This window comes from Stegostoma tigrinum, chromosome 47 (genome assembly GCF_030684315.1).
Source record: "Stegostoma tigrinum isolate sSteTig4 chromosome 47, sSteTig4.hap1, whole genome shotgun sequence".
In the NCBI taxonomy this organism is placed as follows: domain Eukaryota; kingdom Metazoa; phylum Chordata; class Chondrichthyes; order Orectolobiformes; family Stegostomatidae; genus Stegostoma; species Stegostoma tigrinum.
This window is the reverse complement of record NC_081400.1, coordinates 7,631,464-7,657,502: the sequence shown is the minus strand read 5'-3', so window position 1 is coordinate 7,657,502 and position 26,039 is coordinate 7,631,464. Positions and strand designations below refer to the sequence as shown.

The 26,039-nt window shown below is 53.7% G+C and overlaps 2 protein-coding genes across 2 annotated transcripts in view; one reads left to right on the top strand and one right to left on the bottom strand.

The window, feature by feature from the left end:
• Window positions 1–3,472: 3,472 nt before the first annotated feature.
• polr3glb (RNA polymerase III subunit GL b) lies at window positions 3,473–24,345 on the bottom strand. The gene is made up of 7 exons (XM_048525640.2): window positions 23,841–24,345; window positions 20,963–21,092; window positions 19,856–19,924; window positions 14,666–14,722; window positions 13,539–13,612; window positions 7,638–7,748; window positions 3,473–4,790 (listed from the first exon to the last, which is right to left on the bottom strand). The coding sequence occupies exons 1-7, from the start codon at window positions 23,952–23,954 to the stop codon at window positions 4,704–4,706; spliced, it is 642 nt and encodes a 213-aa protein (XP_048381597.1). The 5' UTR covers window positions 23,955–24,345; the 3' UTR covers window positions 3,473–4,703.
• Window positions 24,092–26,039, top strand: part of lix1l (limb and CNS expressed 1 like) — a 32,914-nt gene continuing 30,966 nt past the window's right edge. Inside the window, exon 1 of the mRNA XM_048525639.2 lies at window positions 24,092–24,375. Coding sequence (XP_048381596.1) covers window positions 24,183–24,375 — 193 coding nt within the window. The 5' untranslated portion in view covers window positions 24,092–24,182. The remainder of the gene's footprint in view (window positions 24,376–26,039) is intronic.

Genomic DNA, 26,039 nt, shown 5'->3' with positions numbered 1-26,039 from the left:
GCAAAGTGGTCCCCAAGCCTCGTTTTGGTTGCCCTGATGTAGAGGAGGCCACACCGGGGCCTCAGTGGATGCAGTACACCATATTGGCAGATGTGCAGGTGAACATCTGCTTGATGTGGACTGTTTTCTTGCGGCCTGGGATAGGGGTGAGGGAGGAGGTGTGGGGGCAGGTGTAGCATTTCCTGCGGTTGCAGGGGAAGATGCCGGGTGTGGTGGGGTTGGAGGGCAGTGTGGAGCGAACAAGGGAGTCACGGAGAGAGTGGTCTCTCCGGAAAGCAGACAGGGGAGGGGATGGAAAAATGTCTTGGGTGGTGGCGTCGGATTGTAAATGGCGAAAGTGTCGGAGGATGATGCGTTGTATCCGGAGGTTGGTAGGGTGGTGTGTGAGAACGAGGGGGATCCTCTTAGGGCGGTTGTGGCGGGGGCGGGGTGTGAGGGATGTGTTGCGGGAAATATGGGAGACGCGGTCAAGGGCGTTCTCGATCACTGTGGGGGGGGGGGAACATTGTGGCCCTTGACAAACGAGGACATCTGAGATGTACGGGAGTGAAATGCCTCATCCTGAGAGGTGGGATTTGGTGCCTGTGTAGGTGCGGAAGAGGGACTGTTCCACGTACCCTACAAAGAGGCAGGCATTGCTTGGGCCCATGTGGGTACCCGTGGCCACCCCCTTTGTGAGGGTGAGGACGAACAACAGCTTCTCTTTCGATTCCTCCCACTTCCTACAAACGGGGTGGCCATGGATACCCGCATGGGCCCCAGCTATGCCTGCCTCTTTGTAGATTACGTGGAACAATCCCTCTTCCGCACCTACACAGGCCCCAAACCTCACATCGTCCTGCGTTACATTGATGACTGTATCGGCGCCGCCTCTTGCTCCCCAGAGGAGCTCAAACAGTTCATCCACTTCACCAACACCTTCCACCCCAACCTCAAGTTCACTTGGGCCCTCTCCAACACATCCCTCACCTTCCTGGACCTCTCAGTCTCCATCTCAGGTAACCAGCTCGAAACTGATGTCCATTTCAAGCCCACTGACTCCCACAGCTACCGAGAATACACCTCCTCCCACCCACCCTCCTGCAGAAATTCCATCCCCTATTCCCAATTCCTTCGCCACCGCCGGATCTGCTCTCAGGATGAGCATTCCACTCTTCCACTTTTCAAGGACCGCAACGTCCCTCTCGCAGGGGTCAAGAAGGCCCTCAACCATGTCTCCACATTTCCCGCAAGTCATCTCTCACACCCCTCCCCGCAATAACAACCAAAACAGAATCCCACTCGTCCTCACATACCACCCCACCAACCTCCAGATCCAATGCATCATTGTTTGACACTTCCACCATCTGCAATCTGACCCCACCACCAAAGACATTTTTTCCCTCTCCACCCTTATCTGCTTTCTGGAGAGACCACTCTCTCTGTGACTCCCTTGTCCGCTCCACACTCCCCTCCACCCCCACCACACCCGGCACCTTTCCCTGCAACCGCAGGAAATGCTACACTTGCCCCCACACCTCCTCCCTCACCCACATCCCAGGCCCCAATAAGACTTTCCATATTAAGCAGATGTTTATGCACATCTGCCAATGTGGTATACTGTGTCCGCTGTACCCGGTGTGGCCTCCACTACATCAGGGAAATCAAGCGGAGGCTTGGGGACGGCTTTGCAGAACACCTCCGCTCGGTTTGCAATAAACAACTGCACCTCCCAGTCGCGAACCATTTCAACTCCCCTCCCATTCCTCAGACGACAGGTCCATCATGGGCCTCCTGCAGTGCCACAATGATGCCACCCGAAGGTTGCAGGAAGAGCAACTCATATTCCGCTTGGGAACCCTGCAGCCCAACAGTTTCAATGTGGACTTCACAAGCTTCAAAATCTCCCCTCCTCCTACCGCATCCCAAAACCAGCCCAGCTCGTCCCTGCCTCCCTAACTTGTCCTTCCTCCCACCTGTCACCGCCTTCCACCACAAGCTCCACCCCTATCTCCTACCTCCTCACCTCATCCCAGCCCCTTGACCTGTCCGTCCTCCCTGGACTGACCTATCCCCTCCTAACTCCCCACCTACACTCACTTCTATTGGCTCCATCCCTGCCTCTTTGACCTGTCTGTCTCCTCTCCACCTATCTTCTCCTCTATCCATCTTCTATCCACCTCCCCCCCTCCCTATTTATTTCAGAACCCCCTTCCCCTCCCCCTTTTCTGAAGAAGGGTCTAGGCCCGAAATGTCAGCTTTCCTGCTCCTCTGATGCTGCTTGGCCTGCTGTGTTCATCCAGATCCACACTGCATTATGTCAGATTCTCCAGCATCTGCAGTTCCTACCATCTCTGGCTGATCCTTAACTGGGCAATAAATGCCGGCGCCATCAGGTTCGAATCCCACCACAGTCCTGACACCCAAATCCTCTGAAAGGATTTAAAAAACAATTTGCTCAATCTCATTCAGCCCAACCACAGAGAGGCTCTGCGCTGGACCACGATATGAACCAGGGCTCTGTGCAGGGTATTGAAGAAGTTGAGACCAAAGGTAGGAAATGAAAAACTTTATTAACAGTAGTGAAAATGATTAAACACACTGGAAAATCTTTGAACGGTTTTAAACGAGTTAGACAAGGGTTTGCGGAGATTGGGAGCCATGAAGGGTAAGACACGATAGGAACTGTGGGCTTGGAGGGGCTGCAGAACAGGGACACAGAGGCCCAGGAGGAGAGGGGAGGGTGCTAGGGAGCAGGGGTAGAGGCTGTTCAGTTACACACGCACAAGAAAACTGCTCTGCTCTTGCCTCTTGGCAGAGCAGGAACAGACAGTGTCCACTCAGCCAGGGGTATCCTTCATACCACACACCATGTAACCCCTCCATCTAGTTCTCCACCACTCACACTGCACAAGCTCTCTCTCTCTCTCATTCTCCTGCCCCAACACTTTCTTCCTGGCCCAGCCCTCTCTCCCCTAACCTGCCCCTGCTTTCTCTTCTCCCCTGCTCCAGATACTTCTCTCTTTGCTCCCCCTGCCCCAGCTCTCCCTCTTCCCCACCGCCCCTAGCTCCTAACTTCTACCCAGCTCTTTCTCCCCCTGCTCCAGCTCGCTCTCCCCCTGCTCCACCTCTCTGCCTGTCTATCACAGCTCTTTCTCGTGCCCCTGCCCCAGCTCCCTTCCCCTGTCATAGCTCTCTCTCTCCCCAACTTCCCCAGCTCCTTCCCCCGCCCCAGATCTTTCTCTCCTTGCCCCAGCTCCTAACCCTTGCCCCAAGGTTTCCCTCCCCCTGCCCAGGTCTCTCTCTCTCTCTCTCCCCAACCCCCTCCCAAACTCTTTCTCCCCACCCCAGCTCCCTCTCCTCTCACTCCCAGCTGTGTCTCCTGCAACCCCAGCTCTCTCTGCCACCCCCGCCCCAGTTCCCTCTCAACCCCCCTGCCCGAGCTCCCTCCCTCCTCACCCCAGGTCCCCCTGCCACCCCTACCCTAGCTCCCTCTCCCCGCCACTACTGGCTGCAGCTGCCGGGCTGACAATGTTGCTGGTGAATCGCTGACGCAGGGGGAACATTTGATGGACTCAGCAGATAGTTGCCTTCAGCACTGGAGGAATGAAGGCAGCGAGCTCTCAGGTGCTGGTGGCCTGTGACCAGGAGCAGGGTGACTGGTTCCGCGCCCATGAAACCGCACCCCCCCCCCACACCGAGCAAGCTCACGCACTGCTGAGCGCGTCCAGACCTTCCTTGCCGTCGGGCGCTGACTCGTGGCTCTCTGTCCTCCCTCCTGTGCCCAACGGCTTTCCATCTGATGGGGTAGCGATGAGAATGGCGCACCTTGACATCAGGGTCTGGCAGCAAAGGGCTGACCTGAGCCGATGACTACATAAACTTCCACTGGTGAAGCCAGCTCGCTGCGCCAACGCGCCTTTGGCGTTTGAGATTATCACCAAAGATTGTGCATTTGTTGTGAACGCCCCTCAAGGAAGGGGTGGGGGTTTGTTTGGTGAGCCGCCATCTTGAACTGCTGCAGTCTGCTCATGAGATTAAGGACACCCCACACAGTGCTGTTAGGGAGGGAGTTCCAGGGTTTTGTCCAGTGAATTACTGGCTGGTATCATTCCCAAGCTGGGATAGTGTGTGTGGGTCACAGGGTGGTGGGTGGACAGAGGGGAGGCATGTATCTGCTGAACTTGTCCTCCTCAGGAGTAGAGTTGGCAGCACAGGGAGGGTCAAGGTGTAAGAAACATCCAGTCATACTGCGAGGGAGACTGAGAGACTGAAGGAATCCAGGATCTGACCGACGAACTGAGGGCATTTGCACAGATGAAAGGGAATTAGGAGGCCCATGAGTAAAACCTTGTGGCTAAATCCACAGACAGCAGTCCCTACATTGGTTGCATCTCACTCACTCGGGCACAACTCCTGCGCTGAGCAAAAATTTCGCCAAGCCTGGAACGCGCCAGGAAGCCAAACCACTGTCGAACTGAGAGGCACTGGACACAAACGAACATAGTCTGGACACAAACGACCACAGTGGGATTTCGCTGTCCAAATCCCTGCTGCATGTCCCGAGCCAGTCTCGGAGCTCACGGTACACATGGAGCAACCAAGGATCCAAACAGTGTGCAGACTCCTGCAGAAGATTTCTGACGAGTGGAAACGGCGCACACTGCCCAGTGACTGGCACAGTGTCAGTGCCCGGTGCCTGCGGACACTACTGTACCCCCCTCTCAGTAGATCGCCTCATCCATATTGTCATCGCTGTCACCCCCGAACTCCTCACCATTGTCAAAGTACGACATGACGTAGTCTGTCTCCTGCCAAACCCAACCAGGAGATCGGAGGTCAGGCTCCAACAACAACAGCGAAGGCAGATACAAGGGATAGGCATGTGGGGCCAAGAGGGGCATGGGGAGACATGGCAAAGGGGGAGAGAGAGTGAGGTCAGGGAAGAGAGGGAGCGGGAGAGGGAGAGGGAGAGGGAGAGGGAGAGGGAGCGGGAGAGGGAGCGGGAGCGGGGGAACAGAGACATGGAACGAGGAACTATAAGGGGAGTTGGGGAGACAGCAGGGGAGCGGAGGTAGGAGAGTGGGGTCTGGTGAGGGGGAGAGAGAACAGGGAAAGACAGACCCAGGAGTGGGGAGAGGAAGTGAGGGCAAGAGAGAGGGAGCAGGGGAGGGAGAGAGGGAGTGGTGGCAGGAGAGACAGCACAACAGACAAAGAGAGGGTGTGGGAAGACTCCGTTGTACAGTAGAGAAATGGTTCATCTCGTCCATGCCAGTGCAATATCCTAAATAATTCTAGTCCCATTTGCCGGCATTTGGACCATATCCCTCTAAGCCCTTCCTGTTCACATACCCATCCAGAGGTCTTTTCAATGCTGTAATTGTGACAGCTTCCAGCATTTCCTCTGGCAGCTCGTTCCATACACGCACCACCCTCTGCGTGAAAATGTTGTCCCTCAGGTCCCTTTTAAATCTTTTCCCTCTCACCTTAAACCTACGCTCCTCTAATTTTGGGCTCCCCTACCCCCTGGGAACAATCCTTGGCTGTTCACTGTATCCATGCCCCTCATGATTTTATAAACCTCGGACGTTCCAGGGAGGCTGTGAGATAAGGCAAGAAGAGAGAGAGACAATTTGGGGAGAGGCAGTGCCGTGCAGGATGGAGGTGGAATATGAAGGGGTGTGCAGGCAGCCTAGAATGATAGAGAGAGAGATCAGAGGAGGCTAAGAGGAATTGAAAGTGCGGTCAGTATAAGAGTACAGAGTGAGGAGAGGTACAATAGACTGGCGAGGAGAGTGTTGGGAGGGACAGGGTGTCGGCCAGCAAGGGGAGACAAATGAAGGGGAAAGTTGAACAAACTTTGGATGAGGCAGCGGTCAGTGCCTGGTGAGGAGCAGAGGACAAAAGTGTGGGAAGAGGAGCAGGCGGCACGCTGGCTCGGTGGGTTAGCAGACCCGGGTTCCACCCCACCCTCTGGCAACTGTCTGTGTGGAGTTTGCACATTCTCCCCGTGTCTGCGTGGGTTTCCTCCGGGTGCTCCAGTTTCCTCCCACTGTCCGAAGGTGTGCATGTTAGGGTGGATTGGCCATGGGAAATTGTCCGAAGTATCTAAGGTGGGAAATGCAGGGAGACAGTAGGGGGTGGGTCTGGGTGGGATGTTCTTCGGAGGGGACTCGATGGGCCAAATGGCCGCCTTCTGCACTGTAGGAATTTTATGATTCTACGATAAGAGGAGTGGGGGGGGGGGTACTGCACATCCTCCAGGGTGGCAATGATAGCTGGAGGCTGGCCCACCTCTGCACGACAGCAACCTGCCTCTACACCAGCAACAGTAAACTTAATTGCCGCAGGCTGCGTGTCCCGCTGGCAGCCTGCCCCTGCACTGTCCGGGATGATGATGGGAGAATGCAGCGGATGCTGTCTCTATGGGGAGGTAACAGCCTAGTGGTATTATTACTGGGCTGTTAACCCAGAAACCTAGGTGACGTTTTGGGGACCTGGGTTTGAATCCCGCCACAGCAGATGGTGCAATTTGAATTCAGCAAAATACCTGGAATTAAGAGTCTGATGATGGCCATGAATCCATTGTCGATTGTTGGGAGAAACCATCTGGGTCATTTACGGAAGGGAACTGCCAACCTTACCTGTTCTGGCCTACATGTGACTCCAGACCCACAGCAATGTGGTTGATTCCTAACTGCCCTCTGGGCAATAAATGCTGCCTGGCCAACAACGCCCTCATCCCATGAATGAATAAAACAAAAGAGACTTGAGGCAAGCTCCAGCTTGGAATAGAAAGGGAGATGTTTTAAAAGTATTTAATGATGGGGTGGAGGCAGGGCATTGGATTAAAACTTTTCACATTGGCGTAGGGAGCAGGAATTAAAGAGAGAGTGAGTGAAAGTATAAGAGATTGGTTAGAATTGAATCTGGTGGAAGCTGAAAAGTCTGAGTGTGAGACACAGGTATGAAGTGTATACAGATCACATGGAGGTCTTTCTGAACAGATCACATGGAGGTCTTTCTGAAGAGGGTCTCCCATGTGGTGTAAAATGGTCACGTCCACAGCGCAATACTGCTGCGAGATTCTGTCCAATTCTTTCGGGGGTCTAGCGGTTGATTCAATTGTAGCGTTCAAAATTGCGAGGGGGCTTTGATCGAGCAGAGGAGGAGAAACAGGGCCAAACACCAGAGGGATACAGATTGTAAAGAACTGGAGAAAGTTCCAAGGCTGGAGGGGGTGAGATGAGGAGAATTTGTTTCCTTGATGTAGCGAGTTGTTCTGGGGGTGGGGGGCACACTGCCTGTGGAAGTGGGAGCAGAATCTTTCAAAAAGGGGGAATAAACTGGAGAAATGCTTGAAGGTGAAACATTTGCAGGAGCAGTGCGGGGAAAGAGCAGGTAACTGGGTCGTGGGGCTAATTGGAGAGGCCTTTCAAAGATCTGCCACTGGTCCAACGGGCTGAATGGCCTGCTTTGTCTGTGCATCGCGTTCTGCGACTGCCACATGAAGGCAGGTTAGGACTGGGATGAGGTGGGTAGATTCTGAAAAAAACTTACCTCGGGGGTGAGGCACGGCTGTTTGACTGCTGTACCTTATTACCACTGTCAAAGTCTACAAAATTCAGCTCATTATTGATGGAACTTAAACAACTGACCTCTTCAAATTCCTCCTCATCATACTCTTCTTCATTTTCCTTTTCCTCTTCCTCTTTCTCTTGCTCATCCTCCTCATCAGAGCTGTGTGCTTCTTCCTTCTTTTCCAAATTCTGGGGACATTTTGTGGGAACAACACAAGGTTAGCACTTCATGCAATGCTCCCCCGCATTACCACAGAGTCACAGTCATACAGCACGGAAACAGGCCCTTCTGTACAACTAGTCCATGCCGATCCAGTTTCCCAAGCTAAACTACTCCCATTTGCCTGTGTTTAAGTCACATCTCTCCAAACTTTTATTCACGTACCTCCCGAAATGTCTTTAAACTGTTGTAACTGAACTTGCAACTCCCACTTGCTCGTGCAGGTCATTCTACAGATGAACCAGCCACTGTGTGAAATCATTGCCATCAGGTCCCTGTTAAATCTTTTCCGTCTAACCTTAAAAATGTGCCCTTTAGTTCTGAACTTCACAAACTTGGGGAAAAGACCTTTGATCTTTACCTGGATTATGAGGGGTCACAGACCTCGATATACCTCAGCCTCCTACGGTCTAGTGAAAAATATCACAGCTTATCCAGTTAGTCTAATAATTCAAACCATCCAGTCCCGGTAACAGCCTTGTAAATCTTTTCAGCATCCTCTCCAATTTATTAATCAGACCATACACAGTGCTCCAGATGTAGCTGCACCAGCGTCCTCCACAACCGAAACATACAACATGACATCCCACCGACAAAATACAATGGTTTAGCACATCATTGTGCCTGTACACACGAACCACACTCTCCCTGTGTTACCAGCTCTGTGCCTGTACACACGAACCACACTCTCCCTGTGTTACCAGCTCTGTGCCTGTACACATTAACCACACTCTCCCTGTGTTACCAGCTCTGTCCCTGTACACATGAACCACACTCTCCCCGTGTTACCAGCGCTGTCCCTGTACACACGAACCACACTCTCCCTGTGTTACCAGCTCTGTCCCTGTACACATGAACCACACTCTCCCTGTGTTACCAGCTCTGTGCCTGTACACACAAAACACACTCTCCCTGTTTTACCAGCTCTGTGCCTGTACACACGAACCACACTCTCCCTGTTTTATCAGCTCTGTCCCTGTACACACGAACCACACTCTCCCTGTTTTACCAGCTCTGTGCCTGTACACACGAACCACACTCTCCCTGTTTTACCAGCTCTGTGCCTGTACACACAAACCACACTCTCCCTGTTTTATCAGTGCTGTGCCTGTACACACGAACCACACTCTCCCTGTGTTACCAGCTCTGTGCCTGTACACACGAACCACACTCTCCCTGTTTTATCAGCGGTGTGCCTGTACACATTAACCACACTCTCCCTGCTTTATCAGCTCTGTGCCTGTACACATTAACCACACTCTCCCTGTTTTATCAGCGCTGTGCCTGTACACATGAACCACACTCTCCCTGTTTTATCAGCTCTGTGCCTGTACACACGAACCACACTCACCCTGTTTTATCAGCTCTGTGCCTGTACACATGAACCACACTCTCCCTGTTTTATCAGCTCTGTGCCTGTACACATGAACCACACTCTCCCTGTTTTATCAGCTCTGTGCCTGTACACACGAACCACACTCTCCCTGTGTTACCAGCTCTGTGCCTCTACACACGAACCACACTCTCCCTGTTTTATCAGCTCTGTGCCTCTACACATGAACCACAGTCTCCCTGTTTTATCAGCTCTGTGCCTGTACACATTAACCACACTCTCCCTGTGTTACCAGCGCTGTGCCTGTACACATTAACCACACTCTCCCTGTGTTACCAGCGCTGTGCCTGTACACACGAACCACACTCTCCCTATGTTACCAGTTCTGTGCCTGTACACATTAACCACACTCTCCCTGTGTTACCAGCTCTGTGCCTGTACACATTAACCACACTCTCCCTGTGTTACCAGCTCTGTGCCTGTACACATTAACCACACTCTCCCTGTGTTACCAGCGCTGTGCCTGTACACACGAACCACACTCTCCCTGTGTTACCAGCTCTATGCCTGTACACATTAACCACACTCTCCCTGTGTTACCAGCTCTGTGCCTGTACACATTAACCACACTCTCCCTGTGTTACCAGCTCTGTGCCTGTACACATTAACCACACTCTCCCTGTTTTATCAGCGGTGTGCCTGTACACATTAACCACACTCTCCCTGCTTTATCAGCTCTGTGCCTGTACACATTAACCACACTCTCCCTGCTTTATCAGCTCTGTGCCTGTACACATGAACCACACTGTCCCTGTTTTATCAGCTCTGTGCCTGTACACATGAACCACACTCTCCCTGTTTTATCAGCTCTGTGCCTGTACACACGAACCACACTCTCCCTGTTTTATCAGCTCTGTGCCTGTACGCACGAACCACACTCTCCCTGTGTTACCAGCTCTGTGCCTGTACACACGAACCACACTCTCCCTGTGTTACCAGCTCTGTGCCTGTACACACGAACCACACTCTCCCTGTGTTACCAGCTCTGTGCCTGTACACACGAACCACACTCTCCCTGTTTTATCAGCTCTGTCCCTGTACACATGAACCACACTCTCCCTGTGTTACCAGCTCTGTGCCTGTACACACAAAACACACTCTCCCTGTTTTATCAGCTCTGTCCCTATACACACGAACCACACTCTCCCTGTTTTACCAGCTCTGTGCCTGTACACACGAACCACACTCTCCCTGTTTTATCAGCTCTGTCCCTGTACACACGAACCACACTCTCCCTGTTTTACCAGCTCTGTGCCTGTACACACGAACCACACTCTCCCTGTTTTACCAGCTCTGTGCCTGTACACACAAACCACACTCTCCCTGTTTTATCAGTGCTGTGCCTGTACACACGAACCACACTCTCCCTGTGTTACCAGCTCTGTGCCTGTACACATTAACCACACTCTCACTGTTTTATCAGCGGTGTCCCTGTACACATGAACCACACTCTCTCTGTTTTATCAGCTCTGTGCCTGTACACACGAACCACACTCTCCCTGTGTTACCAGCTCTGTGCCTGTACATACGAACCACACTCTCCCTGTTTTATCAGTGCTGTGCCTGTACACACGAACCACACTCTCCCTGTGTTACCAGCTCTGTGCCTGTACACATTAACCACACTCTCCCTGTTTTATCAGCGCTGTCCCTGTACACACGAACCACACTCTCCCTGTGTTACCAGCTCTGTGCCTGTACACACGAACCACACTCTCCCTGTGTTACCAGCTCTGTGCCTGTACACACGAACCACACTCTCCCTGTGTTACCAGCTCTGTGCCTGTACACACGAACCACACTCTCCCTGTTTTATCAGCGGTGTGCCTGTACACATTAACCACACTCTCCCTGCTTTATCAGCTCTGTGCCTGTACACATTAACCACACTCTCCCTGTTTTATCAGCGCTGTGCCTGTACACATGAACCACACTCTCCCTGTTTTATCAGCTCTGTGCCTGTACACACGAACCACACTCTCCCTGTTTTATCAGCTCTGTGCCTGTACACATGAACCACACTCTCCCTGTTTTATCAGCTCTGTGCCTGTACACATGAACCACACTCTCCCTGTTTTATCAGCTCTGTGCCTGTACACACGAACCACACTCTCCCTGTTTTATCAGCTCTGTGCCTGTACACATGAACCACACTCTCCCTGTTTTATCAGCTCTGTGCCTGTACACATGAACCACACTCTCCCTGTGTTACCAGCTCTGTGCCTGTACACATTAACCACACTCTCCCTGTGTTAGCAGCGCTGTGCCTGTACACATTAACCACACTCTCCCTGTGTTACCAGCTCTGTGCCTCTACACACGAACCACACTCTCCCTGTTTTATCAGCTCTGTGCCTCTACACATGAACCACAGTCTCCCTGTTTTATCAGCTCTGTGCCTGTACACATTAACCACACTCTCCCTGTGTTACCAGCGCTGTGCCTGTACACATTAACCACACTCTCCCTGTGTTACCAGCGCTGTGCCTGTACACACGAACCACACTCTCCCTATGTTACCAGTTCTGTGCCTGTACACATTAACCACACTCTCCCTGTGTTACCAGCTCTGTGCCTGTACACATTAACCACACTCTCCCTGTGTTACCAGCTCTGTGCCTGTACACATTAACCACACTCTCCCTGTGTTACCAGCGCTGTGCCTGTACACACGAACCACACTCTCCCTATGTTACCAGTTCTGTGCCTGTACACATTAACCACACTCTCCCTGTGTTACCAGCTCTGTGCCTGTACACATTAACCACACTCTCCCTGTGTTACCAGCTCTGTGCCTGTACACATTAACCACACTCTCCCTGTGTTACCAGCTCTGTGCCTGTACACATTAACCACACTCTCCCTTTGTTACCAGCTCTGTGCCTGTACACATTAACCACACTCTCCCTGTGTTACCAGCTCTGTGCCTGTACACATGAACCACACTCTCCCTGTGTTACCAGCTCTGTGCCTGTACACATTAACCACACTCTCCCTGTTTTACCAGCTCTGTGCCTGTACACATTAACCACACTCTCCCTATGTTACCAGCTCTGTGCCTGTACACATTAACCACACTCTCCCTGTGTTACCAGCTCTGTGCCTGTACACATTAACCACACTCTCCCTGTGTTACCAGCTCTGTGCCTGTACACATTAACCACACTCTCCCTGTGTTACCAGCTCTGTGCCTGTACACATTAACCACACTCTCCCTGTGTTACCAGCTCTGTGCCTGTACACATTAACCACACTCTCCCTATGTTATCAGCTCTGTGCCTGTACACATTAACCACACTCTCCCTGTGTTACCAGCTCTGTGCCTGTACACATTAACCACACTCTCCCTGTGTTACCAGCTCTGTGCCTGTACACATTAACCACACTCTCCCTATGTTACCAGCTCTGTGCCTGTACACATTAACCACACTCTCCCTGTGTTACCAGCTCTGTGCCTGTACACATTAACCACACTCTCCCTGTGTTACCAGCTCTGTGCCTGTACACATTAACCACACTCTCCCTGTGTTACCAGCGCTGTGCCTGTACACATTAACCACACTCTCCCTGTGTTACCAGCTCTGTGCCTGTACACATTAACCACACTCTCCCTGTGTTACCAGCTCTGTGCCTGTACACATTAACCACACTCTCCCTGTGTCACCAGCTCTGTGCCTGTACACATTAACCACACTCTCCCTGTGTTACCAGCTCTGTGCCTGTACACATTAACCACACTCTCCCTGTGTTATCAGCTCTGTGCCTGTACACATTAACCACACTCTCCCTGTGTTACCAGCTCTGTGCCTGTACACATTAACCACACTCTCCGTGTTACCAGCTCTGTGCCTGTACACATTAACCACACTCTCCCTGTGTTACCAGCGCTGTGCCTGTACACATTAACCACACTCTCCCTGTGTTACCAGCTCTGTGCCTGTACACATTAACCACACTCTCCCTGTGTTACCAGCTCTGTGCCTGTACACATTAACCACACTCTCCCTGTGTTACCAGCTCTGTGCCTGTACACATTAACCACACTCTCCCTGTGTTACCAGCGCTGTGCCTGTACACATTAACCACACTCTCCCTGTGTTACCAGCTCTGTGCCTGTACACATTAACCACACTCTCCCTGTGTTACCAGCTCTGTGCCTGTACACATTAACCACACTCTCCCTGTGTTACCAGCTCTGTGCCTGTACACATTAACCACACTCTCCCTGTGTTACCAGCTCTGTGCCTGTACACATTAACCACACTCTCCCTATGTTACCAGCTCTGTGCCTGTACACATTAACCACACTCTCCCAATGTTACCAGCTCTGTGCCTGTACACATTAACCACACTCTCCCTGATTTACCTCCAGCTTTTTGATGATTTCTTCTTTCTCTACGCTTGTCCTCGGTTTTATTTTGCGGCCAGCGATGGGTGTCTCTGCAAACAGACGGAAGGGAATCAGAATCATCGACCAGCTCAGGTTTCAAACAGAACCTTGTGCCTGGGCGACTTGATTCAACTTCTTTGTAATGTTGAGGCAGTGCATTGGATGCTGTTTCCATCAGCTTGCACAAGGCAGCTGATAAAGAAGAAGCTCTCATACATATGGAGAGGATTCCACATTCATCCCATTCCCTGAACGAGGCAATTCCCCTGAGGGTAGACATCGGATTTATTGGCCCTGCAGAAATCCGCTCAGTGGTTCTGGCAGTGCCAGGTGATGGGGAAGTTGGTATCCGGGGCTCATACCATGGTCCTGGTGGGACTGATATCAGGGAGACCAACCCTGGTAATGGATGAATCTGGTATCCATCTGACTGCCCCTGGCAATGGGGCAAGCAGGCAGCATAGAGACTGCCCCTGGAGATGGGGCAAGCAGGTATTGGGGATCATGTTCCTGGTGATTGGTAACCCGGCACTGGGGACAATATCCCTGATGAGGCAGGAAGCCGGTATCGGGGAGACTGTCCTGGTGACGGGGAAGCCGGTAACGGGGAGGCTGCCCCGGTGACGGGGAAGCCGGTATCGGGGAGGCTGCCCCGGTGACGGGGAAGCCGGTATCGGGGAGGCTGCCCCGGTGACGGGGAAGCCGGTATCGGGGAGGCTGCCCCGGTGACGGGGAAGCCGGTATCGGGGAGGCTGCCCCGGTGACGGGGAAGCCGGTATCGGGGAGGCTGCCCCGGTGACGGGGAAGCCGGTATCGGGGAGGCTGCCCCGGTGACGGGGAAGCCGGTATCGGGGAGGCTGCCCCGGTGACGGGGAAGCCGGTATCGGGGAGGCTGCCCCGGTGACGGGGAAGCCGGTATCGGGGAGGCTGCCTCGGTGACGGGGAAGCCGGTATCGGGGAGGCTGCCCCGGTGACGGGGAAGCCGGTATCGGGGAGTCTGCCCCGGTGACGGGGTAGCCTGGTTACAGCAGGGTGCCCAAGTGTTTGCCAGCCTGGTGTATGTGTCCTGCTGCCTTCTGGACTTGTAGCTGTGCCAAACTCACTGTCTTTTAGTGGCTTTCGTATTCGGATCCTCAGTTCCCGTGGCAACCGCCGCCAATCTGAAACGACAGGGATTGATTGGTTAGTGGGTGTGGTGGGCGGGCACGACGCTGCGAAAAGTCCCACATTCTGTAGTTATCATTACAAGCCCAGTGCACAAAGAGGCAGATCCATTCCCAAACCGCACACACACACACATCAAAACTGGCTTCTCCAGATCGCCCAGGAGCAAGGAAACCTCTTAGAGGGCAGCTATTTTATACTGGGAGGAGGATGAGGAGAGGAACTAGGGCTGAAACTTTGGGATGCGCTCTCTCAGAAGTTCCAACGTTCGGCACATTCAAGCCAGAGACTGATCGTCACTCGTAGTATCGAAGTATATGGAGATCGTGCCATTTTTTTCTTGCACTATTAAAGATAATCAGCCAGGTATCAGGGTGACTGTCCTGGTGATGGGGAAGCTGGTATCAGGGAGACTGCCCTGGTGATGGGGAAGCTGGTATCAGGGAGACTGCCCTGGTGATGGGGAAGCTGGTATCAGGGAGACTGTCCTGGTGATGGGGAAGCTGGTATCGGGGAGACTGTCCTGGTGATGGGGAAGCTGGTATCGGGGAGACTGTCCTGGTGATGGTGAAGCCGGTATCAGGGTGACTGTCCTGGTGATGGTGAAGCTGATATCGGGGAAACTGCCCCTGGTGATGGTGAAGCTGGTATCGGGGAGACTGTCCTGGTGATGGTGAAGCCGGTATCGGGGAGACTGTCCTGGTGATGGTGAAGCCGGTATCGGGGAGACTGTCTTGGTGATGGGGAAGCCGGTATCGGGGAGACTGTCCTGGTGATGGTGAAGCCGGTATCGGGGAGACTGCCCCTGGTGATGGTGAAGCTGGTATCGGGGAGACTGTCCTGGTGATGGTGAAGCTGGTATCGGGGTGACTGTCCTGGTGATGGTGAAGCCGGTATCAAGGTGACTGTCCTGGTGATGGTGAAGCTGATATCGGGGAGACTGCCCCTGGTGATGGTGAAGCTGGTATCGGGGAGACTGTCCTGGTGATGGTGAAGCCGGTATCGGGGAGACTGTCCTGGTGATGGGGAAGCCGGTATCGGGGAGACTGCCCCTGGTGATGGTGAAGCTGGTATCGGGGAGACTGTCCTGGTGATGGTGAAGCCGGTATCGGGGAGACTGCCCCTGGTGATGGTGAAGGCGGTATCGGGGAGACTGCCCCGGTGATGGTGAAGGCGGTATCGGGGAGACTGCCCCGGTGATGGTGAAGCCGGTATCGGGGAGACTGCCCCGGTGATGGGGAAGCCGGTATCGGGGAGACTGCCCCGGTGATGGGGAAGCTGGTATCGGGGAGACTGTCCCGGTGATGGTGAAGCTGGTATCGGGGTGACTGTCCTGGTGATGGTGAAGCCGGTATCAAGGTGACTGTCCTGGTGATGGTGAAGCTGATATCGGGGAGACTGCCCCTGGTGATGGTGAAGCTGGTATCGGGGAGACTGCCCCTGGTGATGGTGAAGCTGGTATCGGGGAGACTGTCCTGGTGATGGTGAAGCTGGTATCGGGGTGACTGTCCTGGTGATGGTGAAGCCGGTATCAAGGTGACTGTCCTGGTGATGGTGAAGCCGATATCGGGGAGACTGCCCCTGGTGATGGTGAAGCCGGTATCGGGGAGACTGTCCTGGTGATGGTGAAGCCGGTATCGGGGAGACTGTCCTGGTGATGGGGAAGCCGGTATCGGGGAGACTGCCCCTGGTGACGGTGAAGCCGGTATCGGGGAGACTGCCCCGGTGACGGTGAAGCCGGTATCGGGGAGACTGCCCCGGTGACGGGGAAGCCGGTATCGGGGAGACTGCCCCGGTGACGGGGAAGCCGGTATCGGGGAGACTGCCCCGGTGACGGGGAAGCCGGTATCGGGGAGACTGCCCCGGTGACGGGGAAGCCGGTATCGGGGAGACTGCCCCGGTGACGGGGAAGCCGGTATCGGGGAGACTGCCCCGGTGACGGGGAAGCCGGTATCGGGGAGACTGCCCCGGTGACGGGGAAGCCGGTATCGGGGAGACTGCCCCGGTGACGGGGAAGCCGGTATCGGGGAGACTGCCCCGGTGACGGGGAAGCCGGTATCGGGGAGACTGCCCCGGTGACGGGGAAGCCGGTATCGGGGAGACTGCCCCGGTGACGGGGAAGCCGGTATCGGGGAGACTGCCCCGGTGACGGGGAAGCCGGTATCGGGGAGACTGCCCCGGTGACGGGGAAGCCGGTATCGGGGAGACTGCCCCGGTGACGGGGAAGCCGGTATCGGGGAGACTGCCCCGGTGACGGGGAAGCCGGTATCGGGGAGACTGCCCCGGTGACGGGGAAGCCGGTATCGGGGAGACTGTCCCGGTGACGGTGAAGCCGGTATCGGGGAGGCTGTCCCGGTGATGGGGAAGCCGGTATCGGGGAGGCTGCCCCGGTGATGGGGAAGCCGGTATCGGGGAGGCTGCCCCGGTGATGGTGAAGCCGGTATCGGGGAGACTGCCCCGATGATGGGGAAGTCGAGTGGCAGAGCTTGGATGGCCGAAGGGCCTGTTACTTTACTGTAATTTTCCTTGTTCTCTTGGCTCTTTGTTCTAAATTAAGGGGCAGAATGCTCTCCTCCTCCCCATTTTTCCAGTTCACAGCGGTCCCTCTACCCTGTTTGTGGCCTTGCGTGTAAATACCATCAGCAAACTCTGTTTTTCCCGGCACCCTATCCACTGGCACTCTTGGTAAACTGGCAAAAATTATACAACTCAAACACCACAACGTATTTACGCTGTAAATAAAGCTAACAGTGATGTCTATACCCCGTGCATTACTGTTTTATTAGTTACTGTGTTTTTAATGTGGGTTAGCCATGGGAAATGCGGGGTTATAGTGTGGGCGGGGGTGCTCATCAGATAGTCAGGGAGGAATGTGTTTTTACACAGATTTCAGAAGGCGTGTTGAAGTTTTGAAATAGGTTTTTATTTTGAAGAATGTTGATATCTTGAAGCTTCACTTGATCGGGGTTTACTGCAGTTAGACACAGCCCCTTGATTATCCAGATATCTGATCAACCAGCACACTCCTGATCCCACTGGCCCCAGTTCATAAAACGCTTGCCGCAGCTACACATTATCCTCACACCATGCGTCAACTATTTCCTCCTCTGACTTGCGGTCACATTTTGAAATGAGTGAAAGGTAAGAGATGGTAGAGCTGGACAAACACAGCAGGGGAAGCCGCATCAGAGGAGCAGGAAAGCTGACGTTTCGGGTCTCGACCCTTCTTCAGAAAATGAATGATGTCCTGCACTCTCAATCTCATTCACTCCTGATGGAGCTGCACTGCCACCTGGGCTATCAGAGTGTAATTACAGTGTTACACCTTGACCATAGCCTGTTTTCTACCATAACGGGGACATAGATTTATACCAAAAGGACAGGCTGCGTCCATTAAAATATCTGTGCCCTGATGACACCTTGGCAAGGCATCTAACCCAGTGTGCCTGAACACAATCTCAGCTGTGCAGCTCATTAAGTGAGCACAGTATGGCACAGTGGCTCAGAGGTTAGCCCTGCTGCTTCACAGCACCAGGGAGCTGGGTTCAATTCCACCCTCAGGCGAATGTATGTGTGGTGTCTGCGTGGGTTTCGTCGGGGTGCTCTGGCTTCCTCCCACACTCCAAAGATGGGCCGCTTAAGTGGGTTGGTTGTGCTAAACCTGCCCAGGGTCCAGGGATATGCAGGCTACGTGGGTTAGCCATGGGAAATGCAGGGTCATAGGGTGGGCGGCGGGGGGTGCTCCTCGGACAGTCAGGGAAGAATGAATGGTCTGCTCCCACACTGCAGGGGTTCCACTCTACGAGCACAGTGGCTCTAACATATTTCTTGAAAAACATTCTAATCACCCATCCACTCTCAGCACCAAACTCTATTCAACTTTTATGGGCTTCACACAGAAGAATGGGAGACAACGATTAATTCAGCGCCTCCAATGCAGCTCAACATCCCAAGGCATTTTCAGGGCAGCAATTATCAAGGGAAATGCAACCGGGGACGTGTGGAGCGTAATTAGCTAGGAGCCAAAAGCTCTGCGGAGAGCTCAGTTTTGATGAGTCTCTTTAAAAAAAGGAGACAGATAGAAATGGAAACAATAACGTGCTGGAGAAACTCAGCAGGTCTGGCAGCATCTACAGAAAGAGAAACAAAATTAACGTTCCGAGAGCAATGTGACCCTTCTTCAGGAGCTGGGAAACGACAGTTCGTTTTAAGGGGGAAGGTGAGTGGAAGCAAGTGGCTGAGATGGCGCGGTTACCCAGAGCAAAAGACAAATGGAGTGCTAGATGTATTAAAGGAGATATGGAGACGAGGAAAAGGCATGTAAAGAAGAAACTAGGTCAACTTAGCTGGGACAAATCTAAGACAAACAAGACAGGGTGCGAAGCGGGGTAATCAATTTGGAGGATAGTTTCTGTGCTCTGACTCAATGTTGGGTCCTAAAAGCTATAAAGTGAGGTGCTGTTTCTTCAACGACAACAGGACAGTAAAACGCTGCTGCAGCTGGAAGGTTTGTGTCGGGCCTTAGACCATGAGCGGGGAGGAAGTGTTAAACCCTCTGCAATTATAAGGAAAAATGTGGGAGGATGTGTTAGGAGTGACGGAACACATATGGTAACTGTAGCACACTGACAGTGATGGGGAGGCGGTGTGATGGGCCAGAGTGAAAGGAATGCAGAGATCTCCGAGGGTAGCAGGGGCTGGAAAGCGGTTACAGAGATCTCTGGAGGGTGTGTGCACACGCGTGCACAGAGGGCAGAGGTAGGTGATGGGTGACCCTTAAAACTAGAGTTTTTAAACATGTCAAAGTTCACAGAAGTCAGAAAGTAGACAGGCAAGCAGAAAACGCTGTGGAGTAGCCCAGTCTAGGGGGTGACCGGCGTGTGGATGAGGACAGCAGTATAATGGCCGAGGCAGGATGAAGACTGAAAATGAGATGGGGTGGATGTCAGACAGGGATAGAGTTGGATGATAAAAGAAATATACCTAACAACAAAGAGCGAAGACATCGACCCACCAGAACTTATAGCTTTGAATTGTGTGTATCAGGTCAGAGCTATCTTTTGCATGAACACACAGGGAACAGCAACCAGACATCAACAGAATCAAATATCAGAGGTGTAGTCACGCACCAGGATTCCATTCAATCGTGTTGTCAGTCGGCCCAGAGGACTGGTATTTGTCCGAATAACGCTCGATATCTGTGAAAATAAGAGCTCATTTGTCTGGTGAGTATGCACCATGCAAGATCCACCTCTCTGATAACACTGTGTCGAGCCAACCTAACTCTATATAGGTTTTACGAGGAAAGACTGAGGGACTTGAGGCTGTTTTCATTAGAGAGGAGAAGGTTGAGAGGTGACTTAATTGAAACATATAAAATAATCAGAGGGTTAGATAGGGTGGATAGGAAGAGCCTTTTTCCTAGGATGGCGATGGCGAGCACGAGGGGGCATAGCTTTAAATTGAGGGGTGAAAGATATAGGACAGACGTCAGAGGTAGTTTCTTTACTCAGAGAGTAGTAAGGGAATGGAATGCTTTGCCTGCAACGGTAGTAGATTCGCCAACTTTAGGTACATTTAAGTCGTCAATGGATAAGCATATGGACGTACGTGGAATAGTGTAGGTTAGATGGGTTTGAGATCGGTATGACAGGTCGGCACAACATCGAGGGCCGAAGGGCCTGTACTGTGCTGTAATGTTCTATGTTCTAACTCAAGCTGCCAGTGTGAACCCAAATCACAGTCACTGAAATCACTGTCATCCTGGGATTGAAATCACCGTCACCCCCGGGACTAAAAGCACCGTCACCCCCGGGACTGAAATCACCGTCACCCCCAGGGACTGAAATCACCGTCACCCCCAGGGACTGAAATCACCATCACCCCAGGGGCTCAAATCACCATCACCCCCAGGGACTGAAATCGCCGTAAACAACCCTCCCCAAAATTCAGGAGTGAAATCACCAGCACTACACCCCACTCCAACATCCTAGAAATCACTGTCACACGCCCGCCCACCCACCCAGGCACCAAATTAACCATCACCCCTAACCCTAGCCCTATCGCTTCATCCCGAAACGCCTCAGGGCTCAAACCAGCATCACCCCCTGCAAATTAAATTGCCCTTATTTCAGAGAAGCACAGCCTGGGGCAGTTATACAGAAACAGGGAAGGGGCCAGGAGAGCAGTGACCAAGGGAATGGCCTCGAACAGCACGTATTAGACTCCCACAGTACCTTTCTTCGGCGCAGCGGGTTTGACATAGTACGGCAGGCTCCTCATGGCTCCCCGCAGTTCCTGCTTTAATGCCAGCATGTATTCAGCCTCCTCTCCGGTCTGCAGTGGAACTGCCTTCAACTCTAGAGACTGAGACATGCAGAGTGTCACTGAACCACTGGGGCTGAGCCAGCAGTGACGAAATCCCCAATCCTTTGGCACACCTTTCAGCCCTCTGCAGAGCATCCCTCTACTGTCAGACCCAATAGCCTTTGTTCCCTCTGATCCTCAGTGTAGATCCTCCTTCACATGCTAAATACACAGCTTCCCAAATTCCCTCCGACCCTTGGTGCAAAACCATCTTCACAGACTCGATACACAGCCGCAACCCGTGCCCAGTCTGGACTACACGTGGCTCCAGGTCCACAAGCATGCGGCTAAACCTCAAATGCATTATGCATTCGAACCAAAACACTAAGGGAAAATCAAACAACACTATGGGTGTCCCTACACCGCATGGTTCAAAGCGGCGGCTCAAGTGGGTGATGAGAGATGGGCAATAAATTCTGGCCATGTCAGCAATTCCCACATACCAACAATGAACAAAAAAATGTTGGCTCTAATGATGCCCAAGAGGGGGAAAAGAAATGCCCCGTTTCTTTTTAAAATGGGACACTTCTTATTTTTAAACAGTGCCTCCTCATTCCAGACTCTTCCACAACAGGAAACAGTGTCTCCACATCCAACTTGTCAAGACCCTTCACGTTTTCATCGGTTTGAATCAAGTTGTCTCGTTCTTCTAAACTCCAGTGGACCCAAGCCTAGTCTGTCCCATATTTCCTCAGAAGACAACCAGGTATTAGTCTGGTAAATCTTCTCTGAACTGCTTCCAATCCTTCCTAAAATGAGGAGAACAATACCATACACAACAGTCCAGATCTTGTCTCACCAGCTTCATGTGATACCGAAACACAACTTCCCTACTTTTACCCTGATGAAGGGTGCAAACCCGAAACCTCCACTTTCCTGCTTCTCTGATGCTGCCTGACCTGCTGTTTTCCTCCAGCTCCACACTGTATTGACTCTGACTCCAGCAGTTCTTACTATCCCCTATTCCCTACTTTTATATTCCTCTCACTATAAATTATAACATTCTATTCACTTTCTTGATTACTTGCTGTACCTGCAGACTAACCTTTTGTGATTCGTGCACTCAGACACCCGGATCCCTCTGCATCTCAGAGCTCTGTAACCTCTCGCCATTTCGATAATATGCCTTTTTAAAAATTCTTCCTGCCAAAATTATCAGTTCTTACATTTTACATTTCATTTGCCAAATCTAGTTCACCTGTATGTTTTTGTAGCCTCCTCATATTCTTATCAAAACGTACTTTCCCACCTATCTTTGCATCATTCACAAACATGGCGACTATACATCCTCTGCTTTCATCCATGTACTCCACATCAATTGTAAACCAGCTCTGATCCCTTGACATTCCACTTGTTACAAACTATCAACCTGAAAAAGATCCGGTCATTCCCACTCTCTTATTTCCGTTAGCCGGCCAATTTTCTATCTGTGTCAATATGATGTTGGTCCATCATGAGCTTTTATATTCTACAAGAACCCATAATATAGGACCTTAACAAATGCCTCTTGAAAATCTAAATGTTACACATTTAACAGTTATCCTTAATCCACAGCACATGTTAGTTCCTCAAAGAACTCTACTGTTCAAACATGATTTGCTTTTCGCAAAACTATGTTGACTTTGCCTGATTACCTTTAACATATCTAACTGCCCAACTGATATTTTCTCCATGATGTGTGTTATACTAATCGGCCCTGTAGTTTCCTGCTTTTGGAGCCTATCCGTTTTGGAATTAAGGAGTTCCAAATTATTGGGGTCCTCCCTGAGTCTGGAGAGCTCTGGAAAATTAAAACCCTTCTTGTTAACTGTTCTCATATTTCTAGCTGGCTTTCTCTCGGACTTAAATTTTTCCCACCTTAATGCTTTTTTTTGGTAAGTTGTTGTTGCTTGTTCATTATATCCAATTGTGCTTCGCACAATTCCAGGCTTTTTTTTCCCTCTAAACCGAGCATTTGTATCAACCACCCATGGTCTGCTCATTGGAATTTTCCTTACTGTTTGGTGAAATCAGGGTGCAAAAATGAGAAGGGGTTGCAGGCCAGGGCATTGGGGATCAGGGATCAGGAATCGGGGATTGGGGAACAAGTGGGTTTACAATCAGCAGGGGTGCAGAAATTAGGAATCAAGGTGCAAATCAGGGATTTCAGGATTGGCAATGAGGTGGTTGGGAATTAGGGGGGGTCAGGTTGAAGGAATTGTGGGTTGTGATGAGAGATCAGGGATAAGGGGTGAGGGATCAGGGGTGAGGGGTGAGGGATAAGGGGTGAGGGTTCAGGGGTCGGGGTGAGGGTTCAGGGGTCGGGGTGAGGGATCAGGGGTCGGGGTGAGGATGAGGGGTCGGGGTGAGGGATGAGGGGTCGGGGTGAGGGATGAGGGGTGAGGGATAAGGGGTGAGGGTGAGGGGGTCGGGGTGAGGGATGAGGGGTGAGGGATGAGGGGGTCGGGGTGAGGGATGAGGGGTGAGGGATAAGGGGTGAGGGTGAGGGGTGAGGGATAAGGGGTGAGGGTGAGGGATGAGGGGTGAGGGATGAGGGGTGAGGGATAAGGGGTGAGGGTGAGGGGGTCGGGGTAAGGGGTGAGGGTGAGGGGGTCGGGGTGAGGGATGAGGGGTGAGGGATAAGGGGTGAGGGATAAGGGGTGAGGGTGAGGGGGTCGGGGTGAGGGATCAGGGGTCGGGGTGAGGGATCAGGGGTCGGGGTGAGGGATCAGGGGTCAGGGGTGAGGGGTACATTCCCCTCCCACTTACCGGGTAGAGTGGAGCTGGCTGCAGGGTGGGTGGAGGCAGAGTCTCCCCTTTCCCGATTCCAACCGCCTCCACATTGAAGCTGAGGGTAGCGGGAGCGCGGCCCCGTCCGCTCATGGTGGGAAGGGGGAAGGATAATGAGGTAACACCCGTGTGATGGAAGTTGTGGTCGGTGGGGTGTGATCCTCATCCCGGACGGTAGCCGGGTCCCCGCACTAAGGTTCCGGGTCTGGGGGTCCGTGATCAGGGGGACACCGCGGGGCGGGGCGGATGTGATTGACAGCTGCACCCTCCGGCCCCGGGTCCCGGGGCCCACCCTCAGCCCGTCCGACCCCGATCTCTCCGATGGAGTCGCTCCGGGCCCAGCCGGCCTCTCCCGGCGGCACCTTCCGCGGCCTCCCCGGGCCGGGGCCTGCAGCCGCCCCCGCATCCGCCGCAGCAGCGGCTCCCGCCGAGGAGCGTAATCGGGAGGTGCTGAGGGAGGCGGTGGAGGCCGTGGTGAAGAGTTTCGCCAAACACACCCAGGGGTACGGCCGAGGTGAGGGAGAGGGCAATGGGAAGGGGGGGGGGAGTATGAGGGGAGGGGGGGAGAGAGTATGAGGGGAGGGGGGGGAGAGAGTATGAGGGGAGGGGGGGGAGAGAGTATGAGGGGAGGGGGGGGAGAGAGTATGGGGGGGGAGAGAGTATGAGGGGAGGGGGGGGAGAGAGTATGAGGGGAGGGGGGGGAGAGAGTATGAGGGGAGGGGGGGGAGAGAGTATGGGGGGGGAGAGAGTATGAGGGGAGGGGGGGGAGAGAGTATGAGGGGAGGGGGGGGTGAGTATGAGGGGAGGGGGGGGAGTATGAGGGGAGGGGGGGGAGTATGAGGGGAGGGGGGGGAGTATGAGGGGAGGGGGGGGAGTATGAGGGGAGGGGGGGGAGTGAGTATGGGGGGGGAGAGAGTATGAGGGGAGGGGGGGGAGTATGAGGGGAGGGGGGGGAGTATGAGGGGAGGGGGGGGAGTATGAGGGGAGGGGGGGTGAGTATGAGGGGAGGGGGGGTGAGTATGAGGGGAGGGGGGGTGAGTATGAGGGGAGGGGGGTGAGTATGAGGGGAGGGGGGCTGAGTATGAGGGGAGGGGGGTGAGTATGAGGGGAGGGGGGTGAGTATGAGGGGAGGGGGGGGAGTATGAGGGGAGGGGTGAGTATGAGGGGAGGGGTGAGTATGAGGGGGGGGGAGTATGGGGGGGGGAGTATGAGGGGAGGGGGGGGAGTATGAGGGGAGGGGGGGGAGTATGAGGGGAGGGAGTATGAGGGGAGGGGGGGGGAGTATGAGGGGAGGGGGGGGGAGTATGAGGGGAGGGGGGGGAGTATGAGGGGAGGGGGGGAGTATGAGGGGGGGGAGTATGAGGGGAGGGGGGGGAGTATGAGGGGGGGGGAGTATGAGGGGAGGGGGGGGAGTATGAGGGGAGGGAGTATGAGGGGAGGGGGGGGGAGTATGAGGGGAGGGGGGGGGAGAGTATGGGGGGGGAGAGTATGAGGGGAGGGGGGGTAGAGTATGGGGGGGGAGAGTATGAGGGGAGGGGGGGGGAGTATGAGGGGAGGGGGGGGAGTATGAGGGGAGGGGGGGGAGAGAGTATGGGGGGGGAGAGTATGAGGGGAGGGGGGGGAGTATGAGGGGAGGGGGGGGAGAGAGTATGAGGGGAGGGGGGGTGAGTATGAGGGGAGGGGGGGTGAGTATGAGGGGAGGGGGGGGAGTATGAGGGAGGGGGGGAGTATGAGGGGAGGGGGGGAGAGAGTATGGGGGGGGAGAGTATGAGGGGAGGGGGGGAGTATGAGGGGAGGGGGGGGAGACAGTATGGGGGGGGGAGAGTATGAGGGGAGGGGGGGGGAGTATGAGGGGAGGGGGGGGGAGTATGAGGGGAGGGGGGGGAGAGAGTATGGGGGGAGGGGGGGAGTATGAGGGGAGGGGGGGAGTATGAGGGGAGGGGGGGGAGAGAGTATGAGGGGAGGGGGGGGAGAGAGTATGAGGGGAGGGGGGGTGAGTATGAGGGGAGGGGGGGGAGTATGAGGGGAGGGGGGGGAGTATGGGGGGGGAGAGTATGAGGGGAGGGGGGGAGAGAGTATGAGGGGAGGGGGGGGAGAGAGTATGAGGGGAGGGGGGGTGAGTATGAGGGGAGGGGGGGTGAGTATGAGGGGAGGGGGGGGAGTATGAGGGGAGGGGGG